Source organism: Silurus aristotelis, assembly GCF_946808225.1.
Source record: "Silurus aristotelis genome assembly, chromosome: 18".
Classification (NCBI taxonomy): domain Eukaryota; kingdom Metazoa; phylum Chordata; class Actinopteri; order Siluriformes; family Siluridae; genus Silurus; species Silurus aristotelis.
In genome coordinates, this window is record NC_139591.1 from 7,845,109 (window position 1) to 7,862,804 (window position 17,696).

At 38.9% G+C, this 17,696-nt stretch overlaps 1 protein-coding gene across 1 annotated transcript in view; it reads left to right on the forward strand.

Moving 5' to 3' along the window:
* bbx (BBX high mobility group box domain containing) overlaps positions 1 to 17,696 on the forward strand; it is a 48,143-nt gene that overhangs the window by 12,443 nt on the left and 18,004 nt on the right. Inside the window, exons 3-6 of the mRNA XM_083567571.1 lie at positions 5,211 to 5,388; positions 7,195 to 7,452; positions 9,121 to 9,322; positions 12,726 to 12,793. Of these exons, the coding sequence (XP_083423697.1) occupies positions 5,211 to 5,388; positions 7,195 to 7,452; positions 9,121 to 9,322; positions 12,726 to 12,793 (706 nt within the window). The remainder of the gene's footprint in view (positions 1 to 5,210; positions 5,389 to 7,194; positions 7,453 to 9,120; positions 9,323 to 12,725; positions 12,794 to 17,696) is intronic.

A 17,696-nucleotide genomic window follows, 5' to 3' on the forward strand; every position in this document is an offset into this window, starting at 1 on the left:
TAAAATAAAATAAAATACTTTAATATTTTTAAATTACAATGGTGTCTTCTCTATCGTAAGTTGGGGGACTTGTTGTAGTTGTATTTTTCCCCCCAGATAAAGCTATTACTTTAAGTTTTTCACTACGACAAAGCCTTAATTTAAGAGTACTTTAAATCGTGTATATTCTTAGTACCATGACGAGCAATATTATTTATTATTAACACAAAAGAAAGAAATGTAAAGAGAAATAACAGGAATAACTTTGTGTCAAGCTGACAATCTAGAACATTGAATCTATAAACTGACTGCTGTGGTATTAGAAGGTTTCATTCATTTTGTTGTAGTAATAGCATTGTGACTTGGTTGTATGACTTTTAACAATTTATAACAACCCACTGTGGTGTTTTATTCTTTTCTTATGGGTTCATAATCCAAAAACTGTTAGTAGTGCTGGACAGAACTAAGTCAAAAAGAATAAATCACAATATTTGGAATTTTTATTAGATTGCAGGTTTTTATACACATTTATACATTGCTCAAAACATATCACAATCAGATTTACTGAAATTTGATGTGAATACCATTCTTTTGTTGCAAGGGGTGTGAGAGACACTATTTAGACAAATGAATTTTGACACATTACTTTTTCAGCCCTTTGAAGTTCTTCACCAAATGCTTCCCACAAACTTAGGCACACAATTGTATAGGACGTCTTTGGATGCGCTAGCAATACATTCTCGCTTAACTTTAATTCATACTCCCAATCCCTTTCCAGCATGATCGTAACACTATGCAGAGTGAGCTTCATGAAGACATGGTTTCTATGGGAGTGAAAGATCTTAAATGGCTTACTATAGGGCTCTGACCTCAACCCTATTGAACACCTTGGGGATAAATCGGAATGTTGATTACACCCCAGGACTCCTCACCCTACAACAGTTACCTGACTCTACTAAGAAATTCTCCAGAAACACACTTTAAAATCTAGTGAAATATCTTTCCAGAAGAGTGGAGGTCATTATAACATCGAATGGGGACTAAATGTGTAATGGAAGGTTCATACAGCACAGAGATGTGCTGTTTGGAAGTTTTGGGTCCTTGCATTCATGTAGATGTTACTTCGACTTGTAGCCCCTTACTAAACATCATTGTAGATCAAGTACAACAGCAATTTTTATTCTTGTAGAAATGGCCTATTTCATTTAGATAATGTACAGTGTCACAGTGCAAAAATACTTTAGGAATGGTTTCAGGAAAATGACAAAATGTTAAGAGTTGACTTGGCGTCCACAGCTCAAACCAATTGAGTATCTGTAGGATGTGCTGGACAAACAAGTCCAATCTTTGGAGGCTCCACCTCGTGGCTCAAAGGATCCGTCACTAATATCTTGGTGACAGATACCACGACACTTCAGAGGTCTTGTGGAGTCTGTGCCTTGACCGGACATCCCTATTGTCATGTTATCAAGTAATGTTTATTCCAATAACGTCAACCTTTAAGCTGTCTTTGAACTATAACTGAAACATTACATTTTACCCTTAGAAAACCTGAGATCTACATGTGAGTCTGTGAAAAACTTCTTAGGTATTTTGAATTCTCTATTATTAACAGACACTGTCGAAAGTGTCTCCTTCATGATAACATCAGCTGTATTTATCGTGGATACCAGCAAATAAAGTCCAGCTTAAATGGTCAAAAGGGAGGAAGATTTTGACCCAGAAAAAATTAAATAAGCCTACAGCAAAGTGTCACATCTCACACTTTACAAATGAAGATATTGGGGGTGATGATTAGTGATCATGTAGTGATTTAACATAGTTATTTATAACAGCAGTTATATAAATGTATACAGAATGCAATGATTTTGCAAATCTCATAAACTCGTATTTTATTCAACAGACCACAGAAAGGATATTAAAAGGTACGGTTTAAAAGAAATTAATTTAAAATTTGTTGTCTGCAACCTATTTTCCAAGGACAAGCCCATGTTTACCACCGTGTAGCACCCCCTCTTCTTTTAAAAACAGTTAGATGATGAGATATTCAAAGTCTTTGCAATCTGAGGAACATTATTCTAAAATTGATTTCCAATTTATTGCAGATTGGTGAACCGCTGCCTATCTTTACTTCTGCGACACTCGCTAAGATACTCCTTTTATACCCAATCATATCATTGACCTGTTGCTAATTAATCTAATTAGTCGCAAAATGTTCCTTCAACTGTTCCTTAAAGTAACATTTACTTTTTCAGCCTTTTTTGAGCAGTGTTGCAGCCATCAAATTCCAAAATACCTTATCTTTTTTTCTTTAAAATGGTACAGTTTCTCAGTTTAAAGCATTTATATGATTTCTATGTTCTACTGTGAATAAAATATGGGTTTATAAGGTTTGCGAACCATTGCATTCTGTTTTCATTTACATTTTACATTCTTCTCGACATTTTTGGAACTGCTCTGACCCAGTCAATCTAAATATTTCGCCTGTGGTCTCACTAACTTATCAACTTTGAGCATCTCGTCCATGTCGACATTAGATGGCTAATTTACTAATGGTGTGATTTGTGTAATTTACTCGTTACATTTAAAAAAAAATCACCTAAAAATTCACCACCATTTTCCAATTGTTATTTTCCCCATATTATTTACTCTGTTACTCTAATTACACCTGTCGTCGTTAGGATGGAGGTGTCCAAACGTTTATATACCCAGGACCAGTTTACTGGTGTGTGTGTGTGTGTGTGTGTGTGTGTGTGTGTGTGTGTGTGTGTGTGTGTGTGTGTGTGTGTGTGTGTGTGTGTGTGTGTGTGTGTGTGTGTGTGTGTGAAATTACACGTATGCTATATACACTTACACACATAAATACATATATGTTTATATACGTGTGTGTGTGTAATATAGTGTCATATCTATAGACATTTTTCTCAGAATATTCTTGTGACTTTTCTGGTTTAGTCCATCAATTGTGGAAAACGTAATAATTTATCGTATTATAAAGAATGAAAAATTGTAATCAGGCAAAAAAAGTCAAACAAAGCCTAAATTATTTATTTATTTATTTATTTATTTATTTATTTATTTATTTATTTATTTATTGTCTGCTAGCAGCAACTAAATGTATAAAAAGACATTCTCTAAATGTTTGTCTCCTCAGTGCGTGCAGGTGCTACTGTCCCCAGATTTGACTCGACATTTGAACTTCAGCTCCTAGCAAGCCTAATAAGTGAAAATCCAAATAAATGTCACCATTTTCTAAAGGAATTCATTCCCAGAAGAACTGCATGTCCCTCTCTCTCTCTCTCTCTCTCTCTCTCTCTCTCTCTCTCTCTCTCTCTCTCTCTCTCTCTCTCTCTCTCTCTCTCTCTCTCTCTCTCTCTGTCTCTCTCTCTGTCTCTCTCTTTCTCTCTCTCTCCCTCTTTAAGCTCAGAGTACAACTTCAGAAATAGTATTGCAGTTAATCAGTTTTTGTTATCTGGCTGCTGGAAAGCAGAGGTCAACCCTATTTCAATTGGGTCCGTTTAAGGAATTCAGTCCATGGACTGTGGAATCCACTCGAGAGGATAATTATTGATTTTCATTCACAGAGTTATTCAGCTAATTCCAGGAGTTGACCCAAAATAAAACCCGAATCGACGAATGCTAATCCAATAATCTTTCGTCACGCTGTGTTTGATATATTCATAAAGACATAAAAGCAGAATTGATGTGTTCAAATCAATCGTAGTGAGTTTTAATCTGAACTCGTTCTTAAGTGAATCATCGAGGAGCTGTCAACTGCTGCTGTGGCAGACTAGAGCAGTATTTAATGTTAGATAAGCATTTTTCTTTTCCCCTCCAGTTATTTTGACCATATGTTCCATAAACAGTATATTTTTTTTCATAAATGGGCAGGTCCGAATTCAAACTTTTTAAACGTATTTATTTTTATTAATTTATTTGTTTCTTTTTGGTGTGATTTGTAATAATATACTGGTGCAATAATAATAATAAGGAAACATTATATAATGATTTCATCAATTAAAACAGACACAGTTCCTGAACAAATGCACATCCAGAGTCTTGTTTACATTCAGTATCAAAGTGCGCTTTCCGGTCCACATGGCAGATTTCACAGTACCAGTTCGGTCCGTTCCTTACTTAACTTTGTTTTCATTCCACACATTGTTCACGCTAACAAATTTGCAACATGATTTTGGTCAATTGTAGCTTTAATCTTGGTGTCTAAATGTAAAAAAAATACATTTCTTTTGTGTTGTCAGGTGTCATAACATTATTTTTTTTTAATTTAACATAAAAATGCTGATGGTGAATCATTGTGGAAGTGTTCATGTTTATACATTAATGTGAAATGGGTGGGTGTGTGTGTGTGTGTGTGTGTGTGTGTGTGTGTGTGTGTGTGTGTGTGTGTGTGTGTGTGTGTGTGTGTGTGTGTGTGTGTGTGTGTGTGTGTGTGTGTGTGTGTGTGTGTGTGTGTGTTTTTTCTTCTGAATCACTTTGTAACCCGTAGATTGAGTTTCATTCAGAGCCGTCGTGTTACTGGAGTGATTTATTCAACAGCAAGAGGGCAGCAGATACTCAGGGAAGAAAACCAGCTAGAAAGCAGTGAAATGTTTGCTAGTCACAGATGACTGTGCATAATGCTTAGCAGAGGTTATGCTGAACACTGCACTGCAGATAATGTGTGGTGTGTGTGTGTGTGTGTGTGTGTGTTTAGGTGAATGAGAATGAAGTGAGTACGAATGTTGTGGTAGGACAGTGTAGGCGTGTATGTGTGTAATCGTATTAGCAGAGGGGAGTGTGTGTGTGTGTGTGTGTGTGTGTGTGTGTGTGTGTGTGTGTGTGTGTGTGTGTAATTGTGTAAGTGTGTAAGTGTGTAAAGGTCACACATACTGTATAGGTGCAGCCAGGCTGCAGGAGATGAACGAAGTATCCTGAAGGTTTCTCTGTCTGTTTCAAAGCCAAAGCTCCCTCATGAGGGGATCGTAGCACAGTTGCGAGAGTTTGTGTTTGATCAGACACGAATTAGAGATATGAGTGATGTCTGCCTCTGAAATAGAATCATAGCCAGTCTCGACACTTTCATGCCACCACCCTGCCGCACCAAAAAATAAAAATAAATTAAAATACCAAAGTAATTACAAGCGTGTCACGCCTCCGTGCCTTTTTTCTATCCTTTTTTTAAAGCTGGTCTTTGAAACCCCGGCTTGACTTCTGACCTTTGCTCTTGTTAGGGTCCTCAGCAGCATGAAGGGCGGAGGAGGGGGGAAGGAGGTGCCGGTGGAGGGCGAGGTGAGCAGCAAGCAGCGCCCCAAGCGCAAGTGCCTTCAGAGGCACCCCCTGCTTTCCAAGAAGAAAGCCCTGGACTTCTCTGAGGAAGAGGAAGAGGAGGAGGATGAAGAGCTGGAGAAGGTACCATGATGACACTTTTATTTAATTTGTAATGGATTCTTAAGTGTGTTTTGTGTATCATTTGCATCCACATGCCTTGAGATAATACTAATAATGGCATACTTTGAAAGTAGAAGAAAAGTATAACATTAGGCAAAACATTATGACCACCTGCTTATTATTGTGTTGGTCCCCCTTTTGCTGCCATAACAGTCCTGAGCCTTCGAGCATTATAACAGCATTAACTTCTTCATCTATTTGAGCTACAGGAGCTCGTCTGTTGGATCGGACCACACGGACCAGCCTTCGCTTCCCACTACTCTGTCACTGGTTCACCACTGTTCCTTCCTTGGACCACTAGCTATCACAATTGGCCCTTGTCAGATTTGCTCAAATCTTTACACTTGTCTATTTTTCCTGCTTTTAACACATATATCTCATCCCACCCACTAACAGGTGCCATGATAGAGATAATCAGTGTTATTGATTGACCGGTCATAATGTTATGCCTGATCAGTGTAAGTATATAAAATGCAACTTGAAGCCAGAGATGAAAATAAAGATTGAGTCCTGTATTTACACTGACTTTATAGTCTTCTATATTCTATGAACTTTTTAGTTGTTTTTTTATGATAGTCTTTTGACATCAGAAAGAGGAAAACGTGATCACACCTTGAACTGATTGTGACCCCAAAAAGTTAAAGCATTAAGCAGCAACAAGTGGAAATGTACTAGATTTACCCCAAAATTTTAATTTTTCCGAAATGTTTCATGCCAAGGATGATACTCATTGCAGTATGATTGGTACAGTTAAGTTTGTGTGTCAGCTAGTGGTCTCGGGTAAGGGAAGGCAATAAACAAGCATAAAGTTTGGAATTAATCGTAGCAAAATATGTGCACATTTTACCACCTCACTGGGGGGGGAGTGGTAGCTCATTGGCTAAGGTTTTGGGTTACAGATCGGAAGGTCGGAGGTGCGACTGTTGGACCCCTGAGCAAGGTGTTTAACTCTTTCTGCTTCAGGGGCACTGTATCATGGCTGACTCTGCACTTTAACCCAAGCTTCCTAACAAGCTGGGATATGCAAAGAAATATGTCACTATGGATATGTCACTCATAAGAGCCTCTTTCTGACATCTTGGTAAAACACCATTTGGAATGCCTGAAAGCCTGAACAGTCACAGGGTTTGAGTGTAAATAGAATATAACAAATGAGGCTTTGTGCCTTACTGGGTAAACCTTTATCATTTCTCTTGTAGTAATATATTAAAAAACAGTGGTGACAGCTACAGATGTGCAGATATGGATCTGTTTCGCAGTGGCCACAGTGCATCTCAGCGTTTTCTCTGGGCTTTAAATTTAGGGCTATGTCTTACACTAATCTATGTAAAATGCCAAATTCATCTAAAAACGCTCCACACTATCATTCATTTTCCAAAGGTTCACACTGAAGCATCTATAAATGTTGTCACAGCAATGTCAGGAAAAGGCACCGTCAAGTGATTAAAAATGCGTCTGTGCATCGTTATCGAATGCCTCTGAAAGCCATATTCCACACTGCGACGTGAAAGCGATTTAAAAAAAACTACATATAAAACATATTCGTGTGGACATAAAGCTGATTGTCATACATAATTAAACATACAGATCAGCTTGGAATTGGAAAGGCTAGTCTCTGATAGACACTTTATAAACAGGCCGTACAACCAGTTTTGTATTTGTTGTATTGTTTGATATGTATACAACCTAATTACAATATCTACATGTACAATGTTAAGTAGTAAACTGAACAGCAACAGCGTTATTTACATGCACGTGTTTTTCCAGGTTCCAGTGGAAAGCCCTGAGCACAGCCGTGAGGTTCCCGAGTGTGTGGCGATGGAGGATGACTGTGACGACGACTCTTCGGAGCAGCGCGCTCGCCGGCCCATGAACGCCTTCCTGCTCTTTTGTAAGCGGCACCGCTCGCTGGTGCGCCAGAAACACCCGAGACTGGACAACCGTGGAGCCACCAAGATCCTAGCGGACTGGTGGGCCGTGCTGGAGCCCAGTGAGAAGCAGAAATACACCGACATGGCCAAGGAGGTGGGACATATCACCAGCAAATTCCTGACAATTCCCAGATTTAACAAAAGCACTCAGCTTTGTTCATCTCGTTATTTCGTTTAAGTATTCCCAGCAGGGCAATTTGTAAAAATTACATTTGACATTAAATATATTTACATATGGATTTACATGTATGGCATTTAGCAGAGGACCTTATCCATACAAAAGTGCCTTAAATCTCTGTCAATGAATAAATCTACACTGGTACGCTAGATTACAAACCTAAGATAAATCATCTTACAACTCTGTTGAGAGGGTTATTATTATTTTTTTTTTTTGTAAAAGACAAAGCAAACCTGGATAAGTGCTAGTTTCAGTGTTTCAGGAAGACTTACTCTTCACCCATCGCTTGAAGATAGACAGAGACTCTATACGGACATCTAGGGGAAGTTCATTCCACCACCTCGATGCCAGAACAGAGAAGAGCCTTGAAGTATACTTGCCTCTCATTCTGAGAGAAGGTGGTATCAGTCGAGCAGTGCTGGAGGATCTCAGACAGCGTAGTGCAGTGCGAGGTGTGATGAGGTCTCTGAGGTAACATGGTGCTGGTCCATTTTTGGCGTTTTAGGCAAGCATCAGTGTTTTGAATCCGAAGCATACAGCTACCGGAAGCCAGTGAAGGGAGCGCAGCAGTGGGGTGGTGTGGGGGAACTTGGGCAGGTTGAACACAAGTCGTGCAGCTGCGTTTTGGATCATTTACAGTGGACGAATAGCGTTCAGAGGTAGACCTGCCAGCAGAGGGTTGCAGTAGTCCAGTCTCGAAATGACATGAGACTGAACAAGCACCTGGGCAGCCTGTGTGGACAGAAATGGTTGAATCTTTCTGGTGTTGTAGAGAAGAAATCAGAAGAACAGTTGATTGTATATAGTTACCCCAAGGGGAGAGCAGAGTGTTATAAAGAGATATTCTGAGATCCTGACCTGGAGATGAATCACCTGGGATGACCAGCAGTTCAGGTTTTGCTGTGGTTGAGTTTTAGTTGATAAGCACTCATCCACGAAGATATGTCCGAAAGGCATGCTGAGAACTGAGCGGAAGCTGTGGTATCTGAGTTAGGGAAGGAGAAGATGAGTCAAGTGTCATCAGCATAGTCGGTTGCAAACCTTACATGTTCATATTACTACATTCTTCTTCATTAGCTTTTCTCTGTGAATGATACTGTGAATGATAAAAACTGAAATAATGCACATGCAAGGAAGAATCTGATGGCTTTGCACAGTCTTGGCAACCTCAACCAGCTTTATAAACCAGTCACCTGACAAGTCTGAACAGACCAAGACTCAATTCTAACAGAACAAGAATTTTATAAATAGATCATAGCTTTGTATCTTGCCAGATTTTACTTGCACAGTGAATACCTGAGCTTTGCAGATAAAGAATGCGTGGGAAAACCGTGTTTTTGTATACATGCAGCATTTGTACCGACATTAAATGTGTGTCTGCTAAACGGAAGTAAAACGGAAATTGTTTAGTATTCAGTGTTTTACAAAGATACAAAGTTTCTAGCCTCAAATCCCAGCATATTATACAGTAATTTATGCAAAGGAATATTCACTAATCAAACAACTACAATGGACCAATTAGTAGAGATTTGTAGCTGTAAGTGAGGAATGTGAATACACTAATCATCTCTCTATTTTGTGCAGTACAAAGATGCCTTTATGAAAGCAAACCCAGGCTATAAGTGGTGTCCTGCCACCAGCAAACCGGTGAAGAGTCCTACTCATGCAGTGGGTAATGTGCGTAAGAAGGCCTGGTCTCTGCCTCCCAACAATGCCAAGGACATCACCGCTGCCAAAAAAGTGCCCAAAACTGACAGCACACCACAGCTAAACTTTGCCATGGCAGGTAGGTCACATATATAGTATTTATTTATTTTAATCTAATGGCTAATTGTTTTTTAATTTGAATTTCATAATAATAATTTTTTATTATGATGTGATGAATGATGGGATTTACAATACAAGTGCAAAATTTGTGAGCATTTTTTGGTAGAACCCTAGTGACTCGATTTAGAGTTGATCAGATAATATCAGTTGGTGACTTTATAGCAGATGTCACGCAGACACAAAGGATAATCTGTGACCTTCAACAAAGCAATAGGCCAAGTGTTATAAGCAGGAAATACAACGAAATACAAGCTACCATGCATAGGCATGCCATTTGGATAAGCATAAATTACAAACTTATCAAAATGGTGAAAGGCGAGTAGGACAGGACATTAGCGAAACTGAAACAAAAGCAGATGAAATTCAATTCATTTCAATTCACAGATTATGTGGTAATAAAGAATGAATAGGTTTGTCCCTTATAATTGTAAGTTCGTCCCTAATGAGCAAGCCAGTGGTGACTGTGGTGAGAAAAAACTCCCTGAGATGGCATAAATAAGAAACTTCGAGAAGAACAAGACCCGAGAGGGATCTCATCCTCATCTGGGTGGCACCGGATGTCTATTTATCCCAGTTAAAAGATGTTGAGGTGTGCAGCGATGGTGATCAGAAGCAACCTGTGGTCCTGAACTATTGTTGCAGACTGTTCACATTGCTCCGTAATTTCACGGATCTCCATATTCATCACTTTGGGAACTGTGACATATTCACAAAGTGAGATGTAACAAAAGGCACAAATCTGCAACTCAAGATTGCACTAAGCTCTGATTTCTGAACACATTTTGACTTGCAAAGAATTGGATTGCCTGCTCATGCATAGCCCCATCAATAAGGCTGCGAGTTTTCAAACTAAAAGTGTCATATATTCAGAAGCAAGATGAATTTCCAGCGTGCCGCGGTGTGGTCATTTATCAGCACACAACAAAACGTTCACCAGATGTTGTTTTCTGTCTCGCACCGTAATTGTCAGGCACGCTGATGGAAACCAATAGACCAGAGTTGAAGTTAAAATGAATGAATGAAGCAAATATTAAAGAACAACATGAACACAAGGGATTGAAGCTTCCACAGAAACAGAAGCTAAATAGCCAAATGGTGCAACACAAACCAAGTATTTACTGTATATGTTGGCAACCTTGACAATTGCCTTTTAATTTGCATCACACTGGTGCACATCAAAGTGTAATTTGCCTCAGTTTTCCCTTTGTGCACAAGGATTTTTTTTAAAGCTTGCATATTTGTGTGTCTTAAGTGTATAATGCATTCACACCAGAACAAATATCATATTGTGTGCTTTATTTACATTCGCAGACTGGTGTGGTCTATGTGCCAGTTCATTTAATTTTATTTGTAAAGCACTTTTTACAATGTACATTGTCAGCTTTACAGAGATAAAATTGGAACGTACGTTAAGCGTCTGTAAGTTTGTCTCTGATCACAGAGACAGTGACGAGAAAAAACTCCCTGAGATGGTCTGAGGAATAAACCTTGAGATGAACTAGACTCAAAAGGGAACCCATCCTCATCTTGGTGGTGCCGAATGTTAATATATCATGCAATATATAATATAATAAAGATACAAGTCAAGAGCTTTAATTAATGTTCACATCAAACGTCAGAATGGTGAAAGATCTTATCTCAGTGACCTAGCATTGTTGTTTGGCGGGCTAATTTGAGGTTCATAATCTGCTGATCTCCTGAGGTTTTCACACACAACGATCTCTAGAGTGTTCACATGCATGGTACATTCTGCACAGCCATCCGTTGTGTACTACTTTGGGGGTGTTTCTCCATCCAGTCTCCCTTTTAAGGAAGTGAAATGCATGCTCACTTGTTTTAATGGTGATTGCCGTGGCCCATCTAAAACCTTCCACTGTTTCCCCTGATGAAATGCTTTGAGTATGTTTTGAGTCATTGTCCTGCTTCATGGGGAGGTTCCTCCTAATTAGCTTGGATGCATTTTTTGGCAAACACTTATCTGTAAACTTCTGAATGCGCTCTTCTGCTACTATCATGAGTTTCAGAATAAACAGAAAAAAAGCACATTATTAAAAGAACATTATTACTATATTACTATCATTGCTATTAAAATCTAAAGATTTGCCCACTTATGCATATGGTTGGTGGGTAAGTCTTAACAAATTATTAGGGTTTGTTAATAACTAGAGGTCAACCGATAGGTTAGATTGTACTTGTTAATAAACGATTAATTATCCAATAGTTTTTAAAATGGATACTGGATAAAAAAGAATCACAACACTCCATGTAAAACATTATTAATAAACATTATATAAATAATGAATTATAAATAATAAAAATAACATAGCGCTCTCTGTGCAGCGCACAGTCTAGAGCAGGGGTCACCAACCTTTTTGAAACTGAGAGCTACTTCTTGGGTACCGATTAATGTGAAGGGCTACCAGTTTAATACGCACAGTTTTCAGTTTAATCTGAAATAACAAAATTGCTCAGTTTACCTTTTATTATATGTTATTATTAATAATTAATGATATTCATCTATGTGAAGACGCTGATCATGTTAATGTTTTATCATAATAATTATCCACAATAATTTAACAAAGTAGGAAACAGCTATTTTTTAGAAAAGGCCTGCGGGCGACTCATGTGGTCCTTGTGGGCTACCTGGTGCCCGCTGGCACCATGTTGGTGACCCCTGGTCTAAAGTGTAAAAAAAAAAAAACCAGCACGTGGCATCAGTGATTCGTCTCTAGAGGGCGCTCTTGTAATGACATAGGACCAGAAGCGGGAAAAATTATCGGTTAATTTTTTGCGAGTAGCCGATAGTTCCAGCAGTCAACTGAGGGAAATTTTATTTCGAAAGTCGACTTTTATTATCAAGTACAAATTATATGAGTAAAACATATATTTAAAATTACATTTTCAAAATATGTCTCTAGCATTGTTCAGAGGGCCGTTCCAAATGGCTAACTATATGTCAATGCCTGCCCATGAACCCCAAATATGAACATTCACCAAACTTTTCCCTCAAAGCTGGAGGCAGAAGAGGAAGACTTTGTAGAATTATAATATTATTTCACTGGAACTAACCGAAGAAGCTTTTTGGAAGAACTCGAGTGGTCTGCACAGAGAAGACATCACTACCTGACCCCATTAATGCTTTTGGGGTGAAATGTTCACACAAGCAACATTCCAAATTTTAGAGGGAATCCCTCCCAGAATAATGAATTCTATGACAGCACGATACGATGGAGAGCATCACCATATTGATGTTGTGCCTTTGCAATAGGATGTTCAGCAAGCACATATGTCATGTGTCTAAACCATGTAAGTGTCAGTGATTACCGTTGATGTATTGTTTCTCTCTGTGTTTGTTTGTGTAGATCCGACTAAGATGGGTGGCCTGAGCATGCTGCTGCTAGCTGGGGAGCATGCGCTGACTGCCAGAGAGGTACTACAACAGCACTACGACTAGTTTTGCTGTAGCACTCGGAAAGATTACAGATTGTCCAGAGCAGGATAGTGGTATTAACATGGGTTTGAGATTCAACCTTTACTATTACCATTGTATTGCAATGGTAAAAAAAAATTCAGTATGGAAATGACTGCACCAGTTCAGTTACGGCAGGGAATCCCAAACATTTTGCAGCTATGACTGTGGTATAAATTCTTCTCAGAACAGATTTGAAATGAACAATACCAAACTGTTCAAATGTGGCTCTTTATTTAAACGTATACACAACATTTTGGCTATTTATCCAAACCATGGAACATTTTATTTCTAAAAGTTGATCCAACAGAACACATGTTGACATTATTTATAGGCTACACGTTACTTATTAAGGTTTGGATTTAAACCCATTCAATTCAGCAACCAGTCAAGCGTGCAAATACATCTAAGATCTCAATAGCATGTAATATCTTATTAGGTAATGATGGAATTTCTATCACTATAATTGAGATCAAATAAACCATGGACCACGGTTTGGTTTCCCCTGAAGGACCCTAATTTGAGACCCAGTGAGTTGCAGCAGGATTGTAACGGAGGAGGCTTAGGACTGCATGTCGGGGCAACGGAAACCTGTTTACTGCATTTAAGGATTGGGTTAATTCGGGCTTTGTAGTGGCTTTGAAAAGTGCAGGTTGACTTGTGTGTCTTTCAAACGGCACGCAAACGTATTATTAATTGCGCACAATGAAATAAGATATAAATATAAAAAAATTTTTTCATTAAATTACTATTTATTTTTAAATCTCTTGACTAACCTGATGAAAAGGGCATGTTCAGCAGCATATTAGATTTAAAAAATCGTATTTTTTGTTGTTGACATTTTTGAGATTTATTTATTTAATTTATTTTTTCAGCCAATAGGAATTTGCTTCAAAAACAACAGCATGGACCCATCAATTAGAAGCTTTAAAACTTTGAAATAGTTTTTCAAACTATGAGTGGAATTTAGTTTTATGTGAAATACAGTCCACTGCGAAACTCTTGGATCGGTAGCTATCTTCCGTCTGCTTTTTGCTATTGAACGACTTATCATGTGCACACATGGGTTGTTAATATAAAACCAGGGTACAGGTGTGATAGATTGTGTCTACGGCGCGAACAAACAAATTGGATTTGGTGCCACGTAAAATGGAAGAAGGGAATTTTAAGTTGCTTAAGTTTAAAAACTGCATTAAAAATGAAGTCAATTATAATGAACTAAACTAATATAGTGCTTGATTTGTTAAAAAAAAAATTATCAGTATATAATAAAATATAAATTACTACGTCCGAGTAATTAAACAGCTAAAAACTTTATTCTGATATCCTCTGTACTCTAGAGTTGTTTTCAGTTTTCCTCTTACAGAAAGTGTTTGAATTTTAAAAACCTTTCATTTAGACTTTTTTTTTTTCCTATATATTTTTTGTATTTATTTATTTCTTTTTTAAATAGTAGTAATACCAGAATGTATACTTAAATTTCCGTTTGAGACACAGCCCAAAACAGCATTATACACTTAATTATATACACATTAAAAATAATAATTATTATTAATTATTAATAAATCAATACTCATCTGTGGCTCAGTGATTACGAGGTGGTATCAAAACGTTTCGAGACTAATAGATTAACTGCTGCTAGTCTGACATCATGGACAGCAAGTTAGAACGAAGAACAAACATGAAATTCTTTGTGAAATTGTGCAAATCTGAAACAAAGGCGTTTGACGTGACATACAGCGATGCAGTGAGTCATTCAAGGTGTTTCGAAGAAGACGAGAGATCAGGAAGACCTTTCGGCGAGCTCAACCCCCGAAAAACGTCTAAACCATTCGGAAACTTATGCATAAAGATCGTCTTAGAACAATCCACTTGATCTCACTTCCGCACCCACCCTACTCACCAGATTTGGCTCCTGCAGACTTCGCCTTCATTCTGGAGATCCGGCTCAAAGGTCGTTGTTTTGTCACTATTGCTGAGATCCAGAGTAAATAGCAGAAGATGCTTGACACTCCTTGCAAAGAAGACTTCCAAGACATATTTCAGAAGTAGCAGGAACGCTGGGAGCGCTGTATTGCGGTGCAAGGGGACTATTTTGAAGGTGATGGTGTGTAACCATAGATAAACAGTACTTTCATGTAAACAGAGCTAGTCTTAAACGTTTTTGATACCACCTCATATAATACTTGATTATAATATTTATCTAGGACTAATTAATTGTTTGGTATCAAAAAGTTTCAAGGCTAGTTTTGTAACATGCCAACAGATGGCAGCACAAGGCTGCAGGCACAGTCACGGGGCGCACCAACCTTCATAAGTCAGTGTGCCAACAGACATCGTCCTGTTCAACTGGTGCTATTCTGACCACGTCATCATGGACAAGAAGTTGGAACAAAGAGCATACGTGAAATTCTTTGTGAAACTGGGCAAATCCGCCACAGAGACGTTTGACATGATTTGGCAAGTTTACGGCGATGCTGCAATGAGTCGTCCGAGGTGTTTTGAGTGGCACGCACGCTTCAAGAGCGGAAGAACTTCACTGGAGGACGACGAGAGATCAGGAAGACCTTCAACGAGCTCAACCCCCGATAATGTCGAAACGATTCGGCAACTTGTGCATGATTATCGTCGGAGAACAATCCACAACATTTCTGCCATTGTCGGTATGTCATACGGAACAGTCCAGACAATCCTCACATGTGATCTGAACATGCACCGTGTTGCTGCCAAGTTCGTCCCCAGGCTGCTGACCCAGAAGCAGAAGGAACACAGTGTTGAAGATCTCCGTCAGCATGCCGTGGATGACTCGTCCTTCAAGTCGAGGTTTATTACCGGCGAAGAAACTTGGGTGTATGGGTACGACCCTGACTCGGAGCAACAGTCCTCACAGTGGAAGAGCCATTCATCACAAGCTAAAAAGGAAAGTCCCCAGGGGCCAGACTGCCAATAACGAGTTCTACTGGCAGGTTTTAAGGCATCTGAGGAAGGACATTCGGTGAAACGGCCATAATCAGTAGTGTCTTCTGCCCCCTAGTGACATTAAATTGCTATCACAGCTCCACTCATCAAAGGTTAGACAGACTTTATGTAAAATGTAGTGTGCCAGTAAACACAGATCAAGCTGTTGTGTCAGATGTGGTTTAATATATCTGCCAAAAGGAGGTATAATGTGTAAAACTAAAGTTTTTTTTTTTTTTAAGATTGAAATGGGTATTATGGACATTTATATAGTAGGAAAACAGCAGGGCATATTGACTACTAGAAGTCTACAGTGGCCTTTTTGTCAGGATGCTGTATTATGACTGTAGATTGTAGTAAGATATAAAAATATTCTAGCTGTATTGTTTATAAGGATTAACAGTGGTTATGGGGTGTGGTTATAGTCAGTATGTTTGTATGTTGAAGTATATAAGTAATTGAGCAGGTATTTTTATGAAACCTATAGAAACCACAGTGTTGTGTGTGTATACAAGTGCAGAAAAGGAAACCAGACACAATAGACACAGGCATCTACTGTTGTAGATGTTGACAGCGTGAGCAGATTAAACACAGCTTTTAGGGCAGCATTTGCACAGGCAAAAGCATCAGATCTGCATCTCTCAGAGACCCGGGATCTGAGCACATTAGTGATGTATTGAGGCAAAAGTCTAACGAAGAGCTAGAATTTCATGAGCCGCTGCAACTGGCACCAGCAAGACTACGATGCATAATGTATGTCTGCCATGCATTTTCTAAAAATGATTGATGCTTTGTAAACAGGCTAAAAGGACACAGATGAGCTTTGTACGGCGTAAATGCAACGAGCAGCCGAAGGAGCAAGGTGTTCATTCTGCCGTCTACGCCCCGAAACAAGTTCTCTTTGTTCCCTGTTATAATGAACACATGATCTCTGGCCAGTGAAATCGATTGTGACAGGCCCATCTCCGCTGTTACAGGGGCCGAGCCGTGATTCAGTAGAAGCCTTCGCTGCTGTGACTGTGCCATTAGAGAATGATATGAGGAAATATGTCGTCGTTGAGATTGTGCGTTTGTGCTTCGGGAAGTCGGATAGATGGGCTTGTGTGGTGCAATGTACAAACATCTTAAAGTGAAGCTACTCACCTAGGATCAGATATATATAGTAAGAAAGGTTTGCAGATCAACTGTTTGCCCTGTTAATTAAATAATGACTGATTTTCCTATTGGTTTGATCTCTATGTGGTGATGAAATGAAATATTTTGCATATGTAAGAAAACACAACCCTGCTGAACACTACATAAAACCAAAAGATTAGAGGAAATATATAACTAGGACATATTCATTCTGAGTGTCGAATTGATTTGCTTGAAATAGAGCATGTGCTCATTATCACTCTCAAGATCACAATTCAGAAGAAGAAGAAGAAGAAGAAGAAAAAAAGGTATCCAATGTCATGCATACATCAAGTATGAAGGACATTTAAAAGCAGGATTAGTATGCGTCTGTCTGGTGCTCATGCCTGTGCCTGTGAATGCTTTTTTCGTTTCAAAGTAGAGCTCTGCCTGGCATGCGTGTGTCTCGGCGGACTCCTCTCGTTGCTGTTAATCTGCAGTAAACTCCATTTCGCCGCTACTAAGTGATCCTAATTGCCGTCAGCTCTGCGTTTATGCCACTAAAGAGTGCCCTAGGGGGCCCATCGAAAAACAATGAGCAGCGTCTCATTGTTTTATAGGCAAACATTATTACATCATTGGCCAAAATGTGGCTGTATTGATTGAGGGAATATTTTCAAAAGTCTACAAGCAGGATTCATCCTAAAAGCTCTGCTGTGTGAGTTTTGTCTGACATACCACAATGTACTGCCTCTGTGGCCTTTTTGCCATTGATATGTTTATACGTTACTTA